This window comes from Trichosurus vulpecula, chromosome 1 (assembly GCF_011100635.1).
Source record: "Trichosurus vulpecula isolate mTriVul1 chromosome 1, mTriVul1.pri, whole genome shotgun sequence".
Lineage (NCBI taxonomy): Eukaryota > Metazoa > Chordata > Mammalia > Diprotodontia > Phalangeridae > Trichosurus > Trichosurus vulpecula.
Window position 1 is genome coordinate 285992646 of NC_050573.1, and position 18683 is coordinate 286011328.

The window sequence follows — 18683 nt, forward strand, 5'->3', positions numbered from 1 at the left end:
TAATGGATGGGAAAGATCTTTCCATCTAGCAAAAACTACATTAACAATACACCTGTTTACATAAGACAGTAAAAGTTTCTACAAGGAAAATATATATGTTTGTATATGTGGATAAATAGGTAGATTGATAGATATGTAAAGTTAGGTTATATTATTGACTGATATTGATTCTTTTGGCTTCTGGGTTTTCAGTGGGTAGCTTTTTGTATTTTTTGAACTGGCATTGGCTTGCATAAAAAGTTCCTAATTGTCAAAAAAAAACACTACATAGGCTTCTTCTCCTGTTGTTGGGGAGGAGTGGGACCAGTTGGAAATCTGAGGTTTCAAGTGCAACCCCTTTGGCATCAGTTCTCCATGTCATTTCTTGACAAGTTCTGAAAAGACTATTGACTTCTAGCCTGGGCTTTTCTGCAGCATTTGGCTGAGGGTCAGGTACAGTGTTTGGCTGGGCACGGTAGTAAAGATACAGATCCATGACTTTTTCCTTTACTGCCTCTCCCCACCCCCCAACACATACAAATGTACATTTTTTTAAAAAAATATTTCTTTCTCAATTCTCCAAATGGAATGCACTGCATATTGTAGAATCATTTTCTTTTACCCAGGGAATCACATCTATATTTATTAAAACCTAAATTGGTAGAGTTTCCCTGCTATACAACTTGGAGAAAAGCTCCAGTTTAATTAAAAAGAGTTTTGTCATTACAGTGGAGGTAATTCTGGTGAGAGGATTCATTTTTTTAATTAAAGAAAACATTTTTATTTTCTCAAAAAGCTAATATGGCCTATGACTGGTAATCCTGAGAACAACAACATTTTGCTTGTGTTTTGGGAGAGGGGCTTTTTGGTGCTTGGCTATTCTATTGTTGGAAGGTAATCTTCAAAGGACTGCTGGCTTTTGAATCTGCTCCATATCAAAAATTCTAGCTTTAATTATCAGATTAGCCTGCATTTTTCCTTTGTGACTAAGGAAGAGAAAGGCTGAAATGTGCTTATTACTCTGCAAAATACCTCAGATGGCCGGATATGAAATGTTTAATTTTGTGCTAGAAATGAGGGCTGATCAAATTATAGGCTCATTCAAACCAGGGAAAGAATTAATGAATCAGGGGGAAAGAACCATTAACCCAAAAATGGGTTTTAAGCTATCTTTGCTCACCCACCCTGGATTCTTTTGTGTCTTGCAGGATCCTTGCAAGTGATGAATAAAACAAGAAAAATCATGGAGCGTGGGGGAGCCACTTTTATTAATGCCTTTGTTACCACCCCCATGTGCTGCCCCTCTCGGTCCTCTATGCTCACAGGGAAGTATGTCCACAACCACAATGTGTACACCAACAATGAGAACTGTTCCTCCCCTTCCTGGCAGGCAATGCATGAACCACGCACATTTGCTGTGTATCTCAACAACACCGGATACAGAACAGGTAAGCGACAGTGGCCTTTGGGACTCAGTGTGTAATGGAAATTGTTTAATTTTTCATTAGCTATTTTCCTGATCCCTTCAGCTGTTAGCTTTCTCTCTACCTGTTGAAATGGCATTATTTTGTCTGTAACTTGAACTTACTTACATATGTCTGCGTTGTATCTCCCTACCCCCAGGATGTAAACTTCTTGAGGGATTGGACCATTTAAATTTTTCTTTATATTTTTATAACCTAGTCTTGTGCCTAGTGCATGTGGGTCATAAAATAAACATTGTTGGATTGAATAGAATTGAATCATCTAGCACTGTCCCTTAATCATAGATCGATGTAAAAGAATATCCTAGGAAGATATCTTTTGTGGATCTTTCCCCATGGGATCTTGGGCCATATAATCTGTCAGCACTTAATATGTTATATTTATGAGCAATGATGTTGATTACGATGATGCCGGAATTGTCATTGACAATTCTTATTAGACATATGTTCACAATGGAAATGAATCCCAAGAACATTGACAAAGTGATCTTTCCACAATAGGAAAGAGGGAAGGTTATACCTGGGGTCTTATCCTAAGTGTGTTTGCTCATATTAGTAATCTTAAATTTATGGCCCCTTTTAGCCAAGGACTTAAATGCAATTTGCAAATCCATCAAACATCCCTGAGGGATTAGTAGACGGCAAGATTTCTTTTCACATTTTATAGCTGAAGGGGAAACTTTCAAAAATGATGACCTGCTCAATGGCAGAGTCAAAATCAGATCCTTAACAACCTAGTCCTGCCTCTAGGCACCAAATGTTATATCTCTTGATGGAAAGTGTATAGTTAAATCAGTACCTTTTAATTAGGTAATAAGCTTACAATATGGCCTTTGGTAGCATAGTGTTTCAACAATCTGGCTGGCAGCTGCTGTGGGGAGCGTAAAACCAACAAGAATCAGCTTATAGAACCCTGCAAAAGCCAAGGTTCTTTTGATCTGCTTTACTCAGGAAAGCAACGTTAAGGAGTTAACAGGCTTACTTTAATTCAGCATACAAATACCATTCACTTAGTTCAGGGGAAAAAGCCAGCACCTGAACTTCAGAGCAAATACAAATAAATTACAAACATCAACAGACAGACCCAATACAAAGCATAGTTACCAACATCTAAGTTCAGCCCAGGAGCTCATAACAAGGGCTGGCCCAGAGTCACGCATACCACCACTGCTTGTGGGTCAGAGCTCCAAAAAAGAGAAAGCCAACCCCGGGTTTCATATCTTTTTCAGGGTCAAGGGTGAGTCACACATGAGACTCACCCACATGACCTAAAATCATCACAAAGAGGCAACTTAAACCCACGTGGTCTAAAAGCCTGTGATGTCCCAAACATGCCACTCAAATCCATGTAAACTAGGCCCTTCCCTGAGGCAAAGAGGTCACCAAGGACTCCCAATCTAATCAAGGAAACAAAGACCAAACTCTTCAAGGGTACTTGGTTGAACTGAGTGCTAAGAGCCCATTTTGATTGCCAACACACAAAGACAGCGCCAACAGCTAAGACCTCGATGATTCTGACATCCTCACATGTAATCCAGAATCACTGTCTATGGTTTGACTCCCCACCCCCCAAGGGGTACCATATGCATCTGAAACCAGAGGTATGGATGAAACAGCTCTTGCCAAGACATGACACATTCCACCAGGGTAGCTGAAGTGGTTTCTGGTTTGAATGTTGGCATCCACTGGGGAAAATCTGTACCTCAACCTACATAAAATTCCTAGGATGAGAAGAGAAAGGTCAAGGGGATCAACAAAAAGGGGCATAAGTTGGTAGATGACATGCATGAGAGTAGTTCTGATGAGTTACGAACATCCTAATTGTAGTAGTAGAGCAGGGGAAATTCAGAAGTGAGGAAAATATTTGCAGCCAGTGATGATATGTACATTTATGTTTCACATGCCAGCTGGTCCTTTTGAAAAGTTACTTTATGCCAACTTTCTTCTTCAGCTGCATGCCATCATTACTCCTCCACCCATTCAGACATGCAGAGACAGACATTCCCTTTCCATCCATACCTCACCAACAGTTGATTGAAAAATCTGGGGCTGCTAATTGGGCTTTTTGACTTGAAGATTAAATATGATAGGACTCCTCCTTTTAGAAGCTTTGAAAATTCATTTGGGCAGATTGCAAGATTGCCCCTACTATGCCTAAAACACATGCCTTTTATTTTCACCTATTGATATCTTTCGAAGCTTAGCTCAGGTACTATCTTAGCAAGTTTTCCTTGTAAAAGTTATTTTTAAGTTGTGTATTAAACTTATAGTTTGTTAAGTTTATACATATATATATATATATATACATACATATATATATATATATAAACATTCCTAATTTCTCTCAACTAAAATGAGCCCTTCCTCAAATTTTGCTAGAGCACTTTGTTAGTCTCTTACCTTTGCTACAATCAACCAATCAATCAATGCTATTCTTTCAGTTCCTTTGGTGTGCTTAGGTACTGTGTCAAGCGATGGAGGTAAAAAGACAAAAGTGAAATTGCTCCTGCCCTCAAGGAGCTTACATTCAAACAGGGGAGATTACACACACACACACACACACACACACACACACACACACACACACACACATATGTATGTGTGTATATGGCAAAGTCAAAATCAGATCCTTAACAACCTAGTCCTGCCTCCAGGCACCAAATTTTATATCTCTTGATGGAAAACATATAGTTAAATCAGTACCTTTTAATTATGTAATAAGTTTATAATATGGCCTCTGGTGGCATAGAATAGCCAGCAGGTAAGACCCTGATGATTCTGACACCCTCCCGTGAAATCCAGAATCGTTGTCTATGTGTGTGTGTGTGTGTGTGTGTGTGTATACATACATATATATATACACACACACATATACATACATACACATATACATATATAAGACACACATATACAAAGAATATTTACAAAATCAATACAATGAGTTTGGAAAGGGAAGACACTAATAGCTATAAGGAATGTGGAAAGGTGTCCTATAGTTGCAGCGTGGTCAGTTGGATAGAGTGGCTTAGTGGATGGAGTGCTGGACCTGTACCAAAGAAGACAAGTTGGAATCCTGCCTCAGATAGTTGAGTGTTCCTTAGTAAGTCACTTAACCTCTCTTAGCCCCAGTTGTGTCATGCGTAAAATGGAGGTAATGATTAGCACCAACTTCACAGATGGATTGTGAAGATCAAATGTGATAAGATATGTAAAGTGCTTGGTGAACCTTAAAGGACTGAATGAATGTTCTTATTAGAAAATGTGCTTGATGTAAGTTTTGAAGGAAGTTGGGAGTTCTCTAAAAGAGTCAGAGAGGACATTTTAGGCATGAGGGACAGCCAATACAAAGGCAAAGACACAGGAAATGGAGAATCTTGGGAGAGGATCAACAAGCAAGTTATGTATAAATTGTAGAGAGTCAAGACAGGAGTAATGTGTAAGGATATCAGAAAAGTAGGAATAAGGCATTGTTAAGAGCTTTAAATAACATACAGTGGGATTTCTATCTGGTCTTAGGGATGATAGGAGGCTCCTAACACATTCTACCCTGTATTATACTGCCTTGTGCACATGCACATCCCCAGATAGACTGCAAGCCTCATGAGGGCAAAGATTGTGCCATTTTTCATCTTTGTAATTCTGTTGTCATGAACATAGTAGGTGCTGTTTGAAAAGTAAATGTTTAGCAAATGAAAAAAGGACTAAATCAAAGAATAGTTTGAATGACTGGATTTTGTCAAATGACACTTAGAAGAATTCAGTGCTCTTGCCCAAACACACAGATTTGGATTCAGACAGATCTGTCCTTGAGTAGATCTAAGAGAGCCGACTCCATCTGATAGCACCTTCTGGAGACTCATGCCTTTGGTCCCCCTTTAAGGTACTCTGTTTAGATGAGGTAAGTGTTAAATGTCCCCAGAGTGATAATGATACTCTGTACCAGTTAACAAAAAATTGGGATCTTTCTTCCAAAATAAAAGATATTCTTTAAGGAAAATTGTTTCCCAAGTAGTTGGAAAAGCAGCAATAAAGAAATAAAGGTATAATATGCAGTTGGGGGAAAGTACATTAATAAATAAGAGTGGAATTAAAATTTAAAGACTGTAAAAAGGCAGCAATTTAGATCCACTTTGTCAAAGTCCAGCTTTACTGAAAAGAAATGTTAAAGTGGCCCAGACACTTAGTAAATAGTGAGCTATTTGAGGAATAATATTTATCTACCAGAACCCCATTTGAAAATATACAAATCATCAGATCTGAGGGATGAGCATCTTAGGAAATTAAAAGATTTCGTGACCATGTGTTGCACCAGCAACTGTTATTATTCCTGAGAAACCTGAGTTTAGAAAAAGTTATTTTCTTAAAAAGATGAATGAGTTATTTGGCAAATTGGAGTTAAAATTAAGTATATTGCCCAAATTAGTAGAGAAGTATAAAACATACAAATAGACATCTAGGAGAAGGCATAATGAAACATTAAAATTGTATAAGAACAAAGACCAAGAGACGAATTATTAAATAGGCTCATTTGGGAAATATCCAGAGGAATTACAGAAAATTAATTGAATTAATACAATGTCCTATCTGCTACCACATAAAATGATTTATTGAGCCAAGATCTATGATTGGTTTAGTAATACCATGAATGTTTACAAATTGTTCTTGGATAACAAAACTTTAAAAATGCTTAGATTTTTCAATGGAAGGGAAAAAATAATAGCGTGTCTAACTTTATGAGAAAACAGTTTGGGGTACAAGAGAATTCTATGTCTTAGTAAGTGAAGTCAAGATACTTGGGTTCCTATCCTGGCCCTGCCACCAGCAGGGCTAAGTAGAATTAAAGATCTCAAGGTACCTTAGGATCAGTCTCTTCCAAACCCATCATTTAACGTGTGAAGAACCAGATTCCTTGAGGTCAAGTGACTTAACTAGAGTTTCACAGCTAGTTCATAAGAAACTGTTCTAACACAATAATAATTATAATCATCTCTCCTCCACATCTTTAGCACTCCACCTAGCAACTCCAATCTTGCAACCTCTTTTTGAAGGGAACCATGTAATAGCACACCAGAAGAAACAATGATATGGAAGGGTGAAAAAAGAACATACTAATGAAATTTTCGAGTAGTAAATTAGGGTGAATTTCTTTCTTTCTTTTTTTTTTGCTTTATGGCAGGGCAATTGGGGTTAAGTGATTTGCCCAAGGTCACACAGCTAGTACATGTGTCAAGTGTCTGAGGTCTGATTTGAACTCAGGTCCTCCTGACTCCAGGGCCCATGCTCTACTCACTGCACCACCTAGCTGCCCCAGCATGAATTTCTAATACCACATAAAGCAGACCATTTCTAAAACATACCCAGAAAGCTTGACAGTATAGATGGGAAAATGAAATTCATCTTCAAGAGAAATTTACACACCCAGTGCATCTGTAGAAAAATAGCTAGAAACCCAGATAATCAATTTCAGATACCAGCCAAGGAAATTGTAATGTTAAAAATGCCAAATGGCTGTTACAAATTTGCCCACAGCATCCTATTTCAAGAAAGCCAACATTGATTTTAGGCTGAAAGTATACTGGTGCAGTGTAATAATATATAGAAGTAAAAATCTCTCCAAAGATGTTTGGTGAGACTATATCCAGAATGCACAGTTCATTATTTTAAAATACTTCATTAGTAGAAATATGTAGGAAAACTAGGAGTTTAGAGGCAAAGTTCAAGGATCACTTAGGGGCTTAAGAAATAATTTGTATGGGATGAGCTAAAAAGACTAGGTTTTTATAATTAAGGATACTAAAGTAGTGTTGGTTAAAAAGCCTAAGATACCTAAATGGGAAAAAACAGTAAGGAAAAAGAGGAATTATTTTGTATTGCTACATTAAGAATGTAGCTAAGAGTAATGGGGTGGAATTAACCAAAGAAAATGTCAGCCAAATGTAAAAGAATCTCCTTGCATTAAGATCTGTTAGACAGTTAAATCATCATTTCAAGAGAATGAACTATCTTCCCTGGAGATATGTTTCAGCGAATTGAGATAAAGTAGAATAGAAGGCACCTCAGAGAATTGTCCTGAAGTCCCTTTTAGTGTGGCTGGCACTGTAGCTTAGATGATATAAGAGGAGAGATCTTTGATAGCTGTTTCTGCACATGGCCTGAAATTTCTGCCTGTGTCTCAGACTAAAACTGCATTTGGTATGAAATGTAAAAATATCTTTTGCTCCTTGTGCTCCTCATGAAATGAAGTGTATGCGTATTGGGGCTGGGTGGGAAGATGGAGAGAGCTACTCTGTTCTTTTTATATATATTTCTCTGTTCTTCAGCAATTTGGGAATTAAGTACTGAACAATATCTGACTCAAGAGCCTGTCTTATTATGAGGATACAATCATATGCATCCAGTGTTTCATTTACCCTTTTTTCATCACCCTCTTTTAACACCATTGAACTTAAAATCAGAGTCAAGATTTGATGCTAGCAATAAATGGAAATCTGGATTATGGTAAATTATATTAATCAGTCAGAACAGCAAAAAAAGTGTAATTTCTTCAGTATGAGAAATTCTTGCATCATACAGATCTCAGAAAGCATCCTGTCTATAAATTTTATTTGTAGCAACTATTAACAAAATACTTAATTAACCAGACCACCCAGATTCACCAAGATTGTCAAATTTAACCAGAAATTTAACAACTATTTATGGAGTGAATTAATGTATTAAATTAAAAAACATTTATTAAGCCTCCACTCTGCACTAGGCATTTGGTGTTACAGCAGTAAAAACATTACATTCTATTCAGAGAATACAGTGTGTTAAGTAAATACAGAGTATATACAAACTTACACAAAGTAATTTCCTGAAGAAGACAACATCAATGACTTAACCGGAGAGATCAGGAAATGTCTTGCAAGCTTGGGGTTCTGTACGGTGGAGGTGACTGCCAAATTAATATTTCACCTCTCAGACATGGATGTTTTGCATGCAGAGGACCCTAGCAAAAGCTGGGAGCTGTCCACAGCTGAAACTTATTCAGAACAAGGAGGGTAGCTGGCACAATGGACCAAAGCTAAAAAACATCAGTGTGCTCACTTTTTTAGTTGAATCAAATTATATCTTTAACCATCTTCATCCTTTTGGCAGCTCTGTAGCATTTGACCTCCCCCTTTACTCGGACACACTGTTCTCCCTGGGTTTTCAAGACATTTCTCTCATCTGGTTTACCTACTACCTCACCCCTTTATTGGATCATCAACATACCTGCCTTTCCTATTCATGGTTGTACCCCCAGGGCTCTGTCTTGGGCCCATTTACCTTTTACAGCTAATCTGTTTTTCTTGGGGATCTCTTATGCACCCACTAGCTTTACTATTGTCTCCACAAAGACCATGGCCATATCTATTTATTAAGCCCCGATCTCTGTCCTGAATTTCAGTCCCATACCACCAAATCTTAACAGTCCATAGAAGAAACCATCATTTCCTCAAAGCTCTTCCATCTTTGCAGCTCATTTAATTCTGTTAAGGACACTATCATCCTTCCAGCACCCACCTTCAAAACTCAGAGGCTGTCTTGCCTCTTCCCTCTCATTCATCCATCATATCCAGTCAGTCACCAAGTCTTGTGAATTTTACCTCCATAATATCTCACATCTATCCTTTTCCACTCACACAGTCACCACTGAAATTCATGGCCTTATAACCTCTCATCTGACCTATTGCAATAACTCCATAGTCTCCTCATTCCAGTGTCTCTCCTCTCTAAACCATCCACACAACTGCCATGTTGATATTCCAAAAATGCAGTTCTAACCATGTAACCCCCTAACTCTTCCCAAGAAGCCTCAGTGACTGTCTGTTGCTTCCAGGATAAAATACCAACTCTTTTGTGTGACTTTGAAAACCCTTAACAATCTGGCTCCATTCTTTCCTAGCTTATTACACATTGCTACCCTTTATGCACTCTATATTCCAGCCAAACTGGCCTATTTGCTGTTCCTTCTATACAGAGTTTGTGCTTTTGCACAGACTGTCCTCCATACCTGGCGTATACTCCCTCCAGAAACTGTAGCTTCCTTCAAAACTTAGACCAAATTTCATCTCCTATCAGAAGCTTCTCCAATTTTTGATGCCTTTTTCCAACACCAAATATTTTGTATTAACTTTGTGGGCACATGTTATTTTCTTTCTTCACCTTCCCCCCATTAAAATGTAAGCTCTTTGAGGACAGGGGCTCTTTCATTTTTGTATGTGTTTTCTATATTTATCATTATATGCTATATATATAATATATTATATATTATGCTACATATAATATATTATTACATATTTTATTATGTATTATACCTATTACATTGACTGGTATGTAGTAGGTGCTAAATAAATGCTTATAGAATAAATGACTTCTTTGTAAAAGCACAAACCTTTTTAGAGACCAGATTTCTTGAAATTTTGTCTGACCTTGGTAATTGTTTTCCATCTTGCCCCACAAATCCTATTGACATCAAAATGGCATCTTATTTTTCTGAAACCCAGACCCCACCCTCCTACCTCTGACCCCTGGTTGCTTGGTATCTCATGCTAGCTGTGTGGACAAAAGTCTATATCCCCTGAAGGACCTATGTCTTCTGACATTGAAGAGTTAAAATTATAGATTGTCTTGCCCAAACTAGGCTAGCCAACTAGCACCATACCCCTGGTGTATTGAATGCTTTCTTGATATTTTCTTAAAAGAACCATAATTTCCAGTCTAACATTTACTGATGAAAATATCCCCTCTACCAATGGAGATCAGCACCTAAAGCACATAAAGAGTTGCCTAGGAAAGCAAGGGAAAAGGAGAAGGGAGAAGGGAATAAGCATTTATAAAATGCCTACTATGCTAAGCACTTTACAAATATTATCTCATTTAATCCTCACGACAATTTTGCAAGTTAGATGCCATTCTTATTTGAAGAAACTGAGGCAAACAGAGGTTAAGTGACTTGCCCAGGGTTACACAGCTAGTAAGTATATGAGGTTGGATTTGAACTCAGGTCTTCCTGACTCTACACCTAGTGTCCTATCCACTGCACCCTCTAACTGCCTCACTGCCACTAAGAAGTTAATTGACTTTCCTAGGTTCACATGGCCAGTGTGTGCCAGTGACAGGACTTGAACCCATTTCTTCCTGACTCAGGGTATCTATCCTCTCCATGATGCTGTCTCTCAGCACACACTTATCTTTCGATAATCGTTTTATCTTACTTTCTTATAAAACAGGTTTTACTTTATTTCTTTCTTGTTACTACACCCATATTCATGCTGTTTCCTGCTCTTCCCACCTCCATTTATCAAAAATCCTACCCATCTTTCAAGATTATCTCAAAAGCCCCCTCTCTCATGAATCCTTTCCTGATCCCCTCCCCCAAACTATGTGTTCTCTATCTGTCCTTTGAACCCCAATAGCATTTTGTAGATCTCTTCTGTCACCATACTCCATTTTATAGAACAAATAGTTGTTTACATGCTTAGTACCCCCCCATACATAAACATATCATACTGACATTAAGGGAAGACAATGTAGCTTATTCATCCCACAGTACCTCATACATGGTAGGAGCTTAATAAATGTTGAATGGATGAAGTAGAGAGGGAGAGAGGGAGGTCTTTAAGGTCTTTGTCAAGAAATGTATCATTGAAGTCAAATTGTCTTTCTGAGTATAATTGCTGTATGTTACTTCAACTTAGGCAGGGCACCTCTTAAATTGGTTCTAGTAAAATTTTGCTGCTTTAAAATAGTAGTAGCTCAGTTAGGGAGCTGTGAATTTAATTATACCAATATGAGGCCTAGCACTGAGTGCTTTCTTCATTTTTCCAATAGGAAAATGACTGTTGCATTCTCAGTCTTTCAAAGTATTTGCAATTGTAATATTATTTTGCTATGTCACGTTAACATAAAATCTGCTATTTCTTGCCATTTCTTAATAAAATTATAATTTCATATTGATTTTCCTTTGTGGGACTGGTAATTCCATGTGAAAAAAATTCACATTTCTCCCCACCCCTCTACATTGCAGCTTTCTTTGGAAAATACCTCAATGAATATAATGGCAGCTACATCCCTCCTGGGTGGCGAGAGTGGCTTGGATTAATCAAGAATTCTCGTTTCTATAATTACACTGTTTGTCGCAATGGCATCAAAGAGAAGCATGGATTTGATTATGCCAAGGTAATTTCCAGACCCTATGACACAACATCAATTATCTCATTCTTAATAGGGGAGAGAGAGAGAAGCATTTTCAAAGAGTTTACCCCACCTATATTGTATTTGTTTCCTCATAGTGAAATTTAATCATTTTAAGATTATTTTGAAATATAGGTAGGAAAAAAGCTCCAAGGAACACTAGTTTCCCAAGTTTTTTTTTCTTTTTTTGATTAGGAGAAATAAATCTTTGATAATAACAAAAAGTACTGACAATTAATTTTTCCATGGTTATTCATTTTATTCTGTAGTGGACTTTTTCTGCATAAATAGCAGCTTACTTGAGCTATTTATTGCAAAGGAATTTTGTCTATGAGATCTGAATTGGAAAGGAGATTAATAAAATAAAGTAACACTTTGCATATAGAACACTTTTAAGGTTAACAAAACCCATCACATTCATTATCTCGCCAAGATAATAGAAGTATTATTATCCCCATTTCAAAGATAAGTGAACTGAGGCTCAGAGAAGTTGACTAACTTGCCTGTGGTCTTATAACTTGCTAGTGGCAGAAGGGGGACAGAGATGTAAAACAATCAAGGGCTGGAAATCTGCCCTCCCTGTTTTGGCTTGTGTTATACAGGAGGACCTATGCTTTGCAAGCATTGCACAGTATTCATTACTACAAGCCAATTCTGGAATTTCCAAGGTGCCAGAAAGGAATGTATTATGAGACTCATCAATGACAATAAATATATTTGAGCTTACACATTTGAATGTGAGATCTGACCTGCAATTTTGCAATGACAATTCTTAGTTTGCTGCCCCATATAAAGGTGAAATGGTCACCCTTGAAAATCAAGGGAGAAATATTTGAACCTAACCTTCAGAATTGTAATTGGATTCAACCACATTTGCCATTGAACCCCCTTTGCCCTCCTAGTCTTGACCATTTTCTTCTTCACTGAGTTTTGTTTGTTTTGTTTTGGGCAGGGGGATTTGGTCAAATATTGCTGCATCTAGCATTTAGAGCTACAAGAGATCCTGTAGGTGATGTGGACCACCCTCCTCCTTTTACAAATGAACCCAAAGGGGTAAGGGACTTACCCAAAGTCACACAGTGTCAGAGCAAAGATTTGTATCTATATTCTCACCAAATCCAGCACCCATTCCAATTGACCACATTGTGTCCTCAAATATCAAAAATAACCTGAATTCTGAATTCTCAAGAGAAAATAAAAATGCACTAGAATGAGAAGGTCTGGGCCACTTGATTTATTTCATGCTTATTGCCATATTTTAGAATTTACCTATTTGAATGTAGATGAATTTATGTTACATTGTATCTTTTATAATTTTTTGAACCCCCAAAACGATGTGAACTGAATGTTCAGTTCTTTTTATAGTTATAGAATTTTAGAGCTAGAAAGGACCTTAGAGATTACTTAGTTCAAGCCCCTCATTTTACAATCGAGGAAACTGAGACCCAGAGAGAGGGAATTGGCTTCCCAAGGTGACGCATCTAACTACTGACACAATTAGGACTCAGATAGTACTGGAACTAAGTCCATTAATCTATACCCTTGTATTTATTATCCATGGGAGTGTTTTTCACATTCATTGCTCAAGTTATTAACCTTTACCTCCCTGTTGTTCTGAAGAGTACAAGGTAATCACTACTTCCCCCAAAATATTAAATTAGCATCTTTTTCTCATTATTGAAGCAGATTAAATGTCAAAGACTACTGTGTCAAATAAGACTGTTCCAGGGAAGGAATGAGAATGGCAGAGAGTGAGGAAGAGCACAGCTGGTTGGCCTGTCCCTGTGCTGACATGTGACTCAGATACTGCCCCCTCAGGCACTGCTTTTGCAGCTGTTCAGAACCTTGAATCCACAACATGTGATTAGTCATGCCTGGAAGTGTTTGAAATTGTGAACATGGTCCGGGCACTTTCTCAATGAAGCTGACACCAGAGCCCTCCAGGCCAGTCATGTTGACCTAGGGGAGGCAGGTGGTTTAATTTAAGTTTCCATCTTTTCTTCTTTCTCTTTTTGATTTCATTTCCTCTTTCTTCCTTGTAGAATTTCATTAGCCACCCTGGCTCTGGGTTGAGCCATTTTATTAACAAGTAGCAGCTCTGCTTCTGGCAGCTGTCCTGCTTTAACTGGGCAATTAAAAGGGCAGGATCAGCAGGAATCAGCCACATTCTAATGCATGTAAAGGTTTCAGTATTAATCCACTGATTGATTTTATATATATATATATATATATACATATATGTATATACGTGTATACATATATATGTATACACATCATAGTTTTTTCCCTGGGCACCTGTATTTTGCCAGCCATTTTGGAACAGTGACTACTGTGTTACTCCCAGAGATTTGAGATTAGTCCGAAGGAAGGAAAATTCTCTCTTTGGCGGGGCGGGGGGAAAGGTTCTGCAAATGTGAGTTAGTACTGGATGTGGGTGGTTTCCTACACTTGGCGCAGTTAATTACTTGTCAAATTATTACATCAACGAAACACAAGAATGAAATATGTATCCGGTGTTTCATAGCTAAAAACATTTGTGTTGCCAATTCTGATAACTATCTTAGGTAAACACGACCTTTTTTTCCTTTTCTTTTCTGATATCTAAGTTGTATGTCTCTGTAGGGGATAAAAATGATTGTATCTGTATTGTGTATGTGTGCCTAAGTAAGGGCGTATTATGTACTCGTTCACACATGGATGTCCTTCTCTAGCAGTTTTCCACATAAGTTGACCAAATGGCAAGTGTCTGTTCTGGAAGAACAGCTACTTCCCCAGGAGGCTTGTTTGCATTTCTTCCTTTAGATTGTAATTCATTGACAGAATTTCTTCTGAGGAAGTCAGAAGGAGAGTGTGATGTGCCCGATGTCACCCTTTTTGTAATTTCTGTTTTGTGTCCAATGTATGTTTCAGGACTACTTCACAGACTTAATCACTAACGAGAGCATTAATTACTTCAAAATGTCTAAGAGAATGTATCCCCATAGGCCCATAATGATGGTCATCAGCCATGCTGCACCCCATGGCCCTGAGGATTCAGCACCACAGTTCTCAGACCTCTATCCAAATGCTTCCCAGCACATGTAAGTAAAATAAAATCTGGGTTCTGACAAATCAGGACACTTTCCATTGCTTCACCTCTTCCCAACCCCCACCCCCTCCAGGTTCCTTTCTGCATTGCAGGTTAATGGGGTGGGAATGCAGGGCTTAACCATGGGAGGAAAATTGAACTGGGCCCAAATAAATAGGACCTAGCAACCTGGAACAGAATTAAAGGGTCACATGTAGTATTGTAATTATGAGGAGTAGTTCCAATATCTCAGTCTAACTACATGTTATGGATGAGAAAGCTCAAAGAGTTCCAAAGATGTTTCATGGGCTATTAAGGATTCATCTCCATGTTCTTGTTCATAGAGGCATTAAACAAAATCGAGGTGGCTATGCTTCTCACAACAGCAGACCTTACCTGGATATGATTATGTGAATGTGTATTATTTTAGGTAAATACTTAGACAGCTTGGCTGCAACTATTCAATTTGAGTTTGTTGCCCTTAAAGCTCTTGGGGTTTGGGAAAGGTGTTGGAGGGGAAGGGTAATTAGAGAGGGGAACATGGTTTTGAAATAAGAAGTTATTTCTTTTAAAATAATTGTGATGATGATGATAACACCATCCACACAGAATTTTATGGTTTGCACAATACTTTCCTCACAACAGCCTTGTGAGATAGGTAGTGTAAGGATTATGGGATCATAGCTGGAAGGGACAGGTAAGTGACCTGCCCAAGTGAAGTGTACACTCCACTTCATGGTCATTGTTCAGTCACCAGTCATATCTAACTCTTTTTGTCCCCATCTGGAGTTTTCTTGACAAAGATACTGGAGTGGCTTGCCATTCCCTTCTCCAGCTCATTTTGCAGATAAGGAAACTGAGGCAAACAAGTGGCTTGCCCAGGGTTACACAGTTAATAAGTGTCTAAGGCCAGATTTGAACTCATAAAGGTGGGTCTTCCTGATTCCAAACCCAGTGCTCTATCCATTGCACCACCTAGCTGCCTTCTCTGAACTATTCTGATACTATTTTGCAGCTGAGGAAACTGAGTCTCAGGGAAGATAAGTTACTTGGCCAGCTAACCAAGAGCAGGGATTGTTTCATTATTTGTATCCCCAACAACTAACATAATTGGTTGTTTAACTAGGGAAAATGAACTCAGACCTCTATGCTACATAGCCAGTGTTCTTTGCATTCTTAACATGTTGCCTCCCTTTTTTATAGAAGGTAGGAGTGGTTGGGCAAAATGTACCAAAGAGTTGTACTATCCAAACATCTTTCCTCTGCCCTTAGGTGAAGAGTCTTTGATCCAAATCTAAATTTGCTGACTAGTTGATGGAAAGGAACAACTTTCTTGGGAGCACAGACATTTCTATACTTATGCTATTTGGCACATTTTCTTTCTTGTTAGTGACATGCAATCTTCAATCTAGTCATATTTTTTTACTGATGGCCCTTATAGTTTGGGGTGAGTATACAGACTGGGAATATATTGCACATAGTATGTAATCAGTACAAGATACCTGAAGAATGGATGTTGTTTTCCTTAGATTTATAATCAGTACAGAGCATAAGAAGCTTTGTCCCCAGGTGCTGATGGCTAAGAATGGGGAAACATTATTCCTTCCTACTTTGCCGTTTCTGTTTCTCACCTCATAGACCTCTGCTGGCCCATCCTGCCTTGTAGCATGACGACCCTCAAGTTATCACTACCAGATTCTGAGCCCCCCACCAACTTTTACCTAAGTTAAAAAAAATCCTCACTATGACCGGTCTTCCTAAATGTCCACAGTTTATTAACTAATGAACAAGCTCTTGGATGCCTGCCCTGATTTCCACTTAATACCCCAGACAGAAATATCTCAGAGAGAAAACAGAGTGCTTTCTATTAGCACTCTGCTTTGTCAGTCTTTGTATCTCTTTGTTATTTTGTGTTCTTAATTTGTAGATTATTATTAGTAATTGATCATTGTTAAGTGATTTATTAGTCATTAATGCTTTAAGTTACAAGGGGAGGGGGGAGCAGGCCATAGCTGGATTGTTTGGAGTGAAGTTTAGAGAGTAATGCTGCCTCTCCTCAGGGACTACCTTTTCCCCATCTTTGCTCACATTTTTTAGCTTGTGTGACCTGCATTAAGGCTATGCGTTTAGTATTTTATGACTTCTTTTCTTACTTGAAGACATTGCATTCCTTTATCATTTGCTGGTATGTCACATTATGCATTAAGAGTTTTCCTATGAAATTGTTTAAGTATTTTTTTTATTTTAATTAAGTGATGCATTACATTCACCACAGGGGCTCCCTAGTCAAAGCAACCCTGTGGAGAAGCCTTTTGTAAGGCAAGCAATCTTTTTTGGAATGTGAGGAATTGCCCATTCATTTTGGATTTTTACACATCCAGGTTTCTTAAAGTGGGACACACCTGTTCAGTGCTGTTCCTAGAGGATCATATATTCCTTTACTGATAGATCTACTAGTTCAAATGTTACATTGATTTATATCTTGTTGACACTAAGAAAAGATTAATGTGGTAATAGCCATGTCTCCCCCTAAAGTGCTCCCCCAATGCCCTATTGTAGTATGGAGGTGACTGACCCTGGATTCTCAAAGGTTATGAGCAGCAGAGCACAAGTTCTGACAGATCTTGTGTAGCTGGAAAAGTCTTCAGGTAGACAACCCTGGAGAATGACACAGGATTTTTACCTGATGGCTAGGCTAGCTCACTTCAGGGGACTTGATTAGCAGCAAGGTAGTTGCCAGGTGATGAGTTTTTTCAGCCACAGGAAATGATGAAGACCATCTACTAAGCCCTGGGGGAGTTCAGATCTATATTAGTGGAGGGAATACCTGAAGTGAACAAGCATTTAAGCGCTTATTAAGGTATCTGGCATTGTACTAAGTACTAGAGATACAAAGGAAAGGCAAAAAATCGTCCCTGCTGTCATGGAGCTCACAGTCTAAGGGGAGAGACAACATGCAATCATAAACATACATACATATACATATACATATATATATATATATACACACACACACAGACACACAAATATGTATGTTATTTATTGTGTGTATATATATACACAAACGTGCAAGTATACACATGTATCTATATGTGTATATATGAGGACACAACATGCAAAAACTATGTGCAAATTGGGTATACATATACACCCCAAAATATGTCTATATTATATTTCTATATCTACATATACATCTGTCTGTATATCTGTATTAGAGGAGACAACACGCAAATAACTTTTGTAAACAAGATAGATATGTATTTGTGTATGCATACATATTCAAATATAGATATATATACAAATATATGTGTATATTCACAAATGCATTTGTATTTATATACATATGTACAAATATATGTACATGTATCTATATCTTGTTTGTACATAGTATATATACAGCTATCTGTATATTTATATATGTCTGTATATAGTATATATACATGCATATATGTGTGTGTGTAGTATATGTGTGTGTGTGTGTGTATCTTGTTTGTACATAATTGTTTGTACGTTGTCTCCTCCATTCAACTGTTAGCTCCTTGATAATAGGGACTATGTTTTTGCCTTTCTTTGTATCCTCCACATTAGCACAGTGCCAGACAAATAATACATGCTTAATAAAATGCTTTTTGACTTTAGGTATTCCCTCCAATAACACAGATCTGAACTCCTCTGTGGCTTAATAGACGGCCTTCATCATTTCCTGTGGGTGAAAAAACTCATCACCTGGCAACTAACATGGTAGTGAACCCCCTGGAGTGATCCAGCCTGGCCTTCAGGAATCAGTCATAAAGTCTTTTGCCAGGCTGGTGTGTATATAATATGTGTGTGTGTGTGTGTGTGTGTGTGTGTGTGTGAGAGAGAGAGAGAGAGAGAAAGAGGCAGGGAGGGAGAGAGATCAAATCACAGACCTTAGAAGAAAAATAGCTATCATG

General features: G+C 38.0%; 1 protein-coding gene across 1 annotated transcript in view; it reads left to right on the top strand.

Moving 5' to 3' along the window:
- Nucleotides 1-18683, top strand: part of SULF1 (sulfatase 1) — a 98235-nt gene that overhangs the window by 14253 nt on the left and 65299 nt on the right. The window contains exons 2-4 of the mRNA XM_036742137.1: nucleotides 1188-1427; nucleotides 11515-11666; nucleotides 14592-14761. Of these exons, the coding sequence (XP_036598032.1) occupies nucleotides 1188-1427; nucleotides 11515-11666; nucleotides 14592-14761 (562 nt within the window). The remainder of the gene's footprint in view (nucleotides 1-1187; nucleotides 1428-11514; nucleotides 11667-14591; nucleotides 14762-18683) is intronic.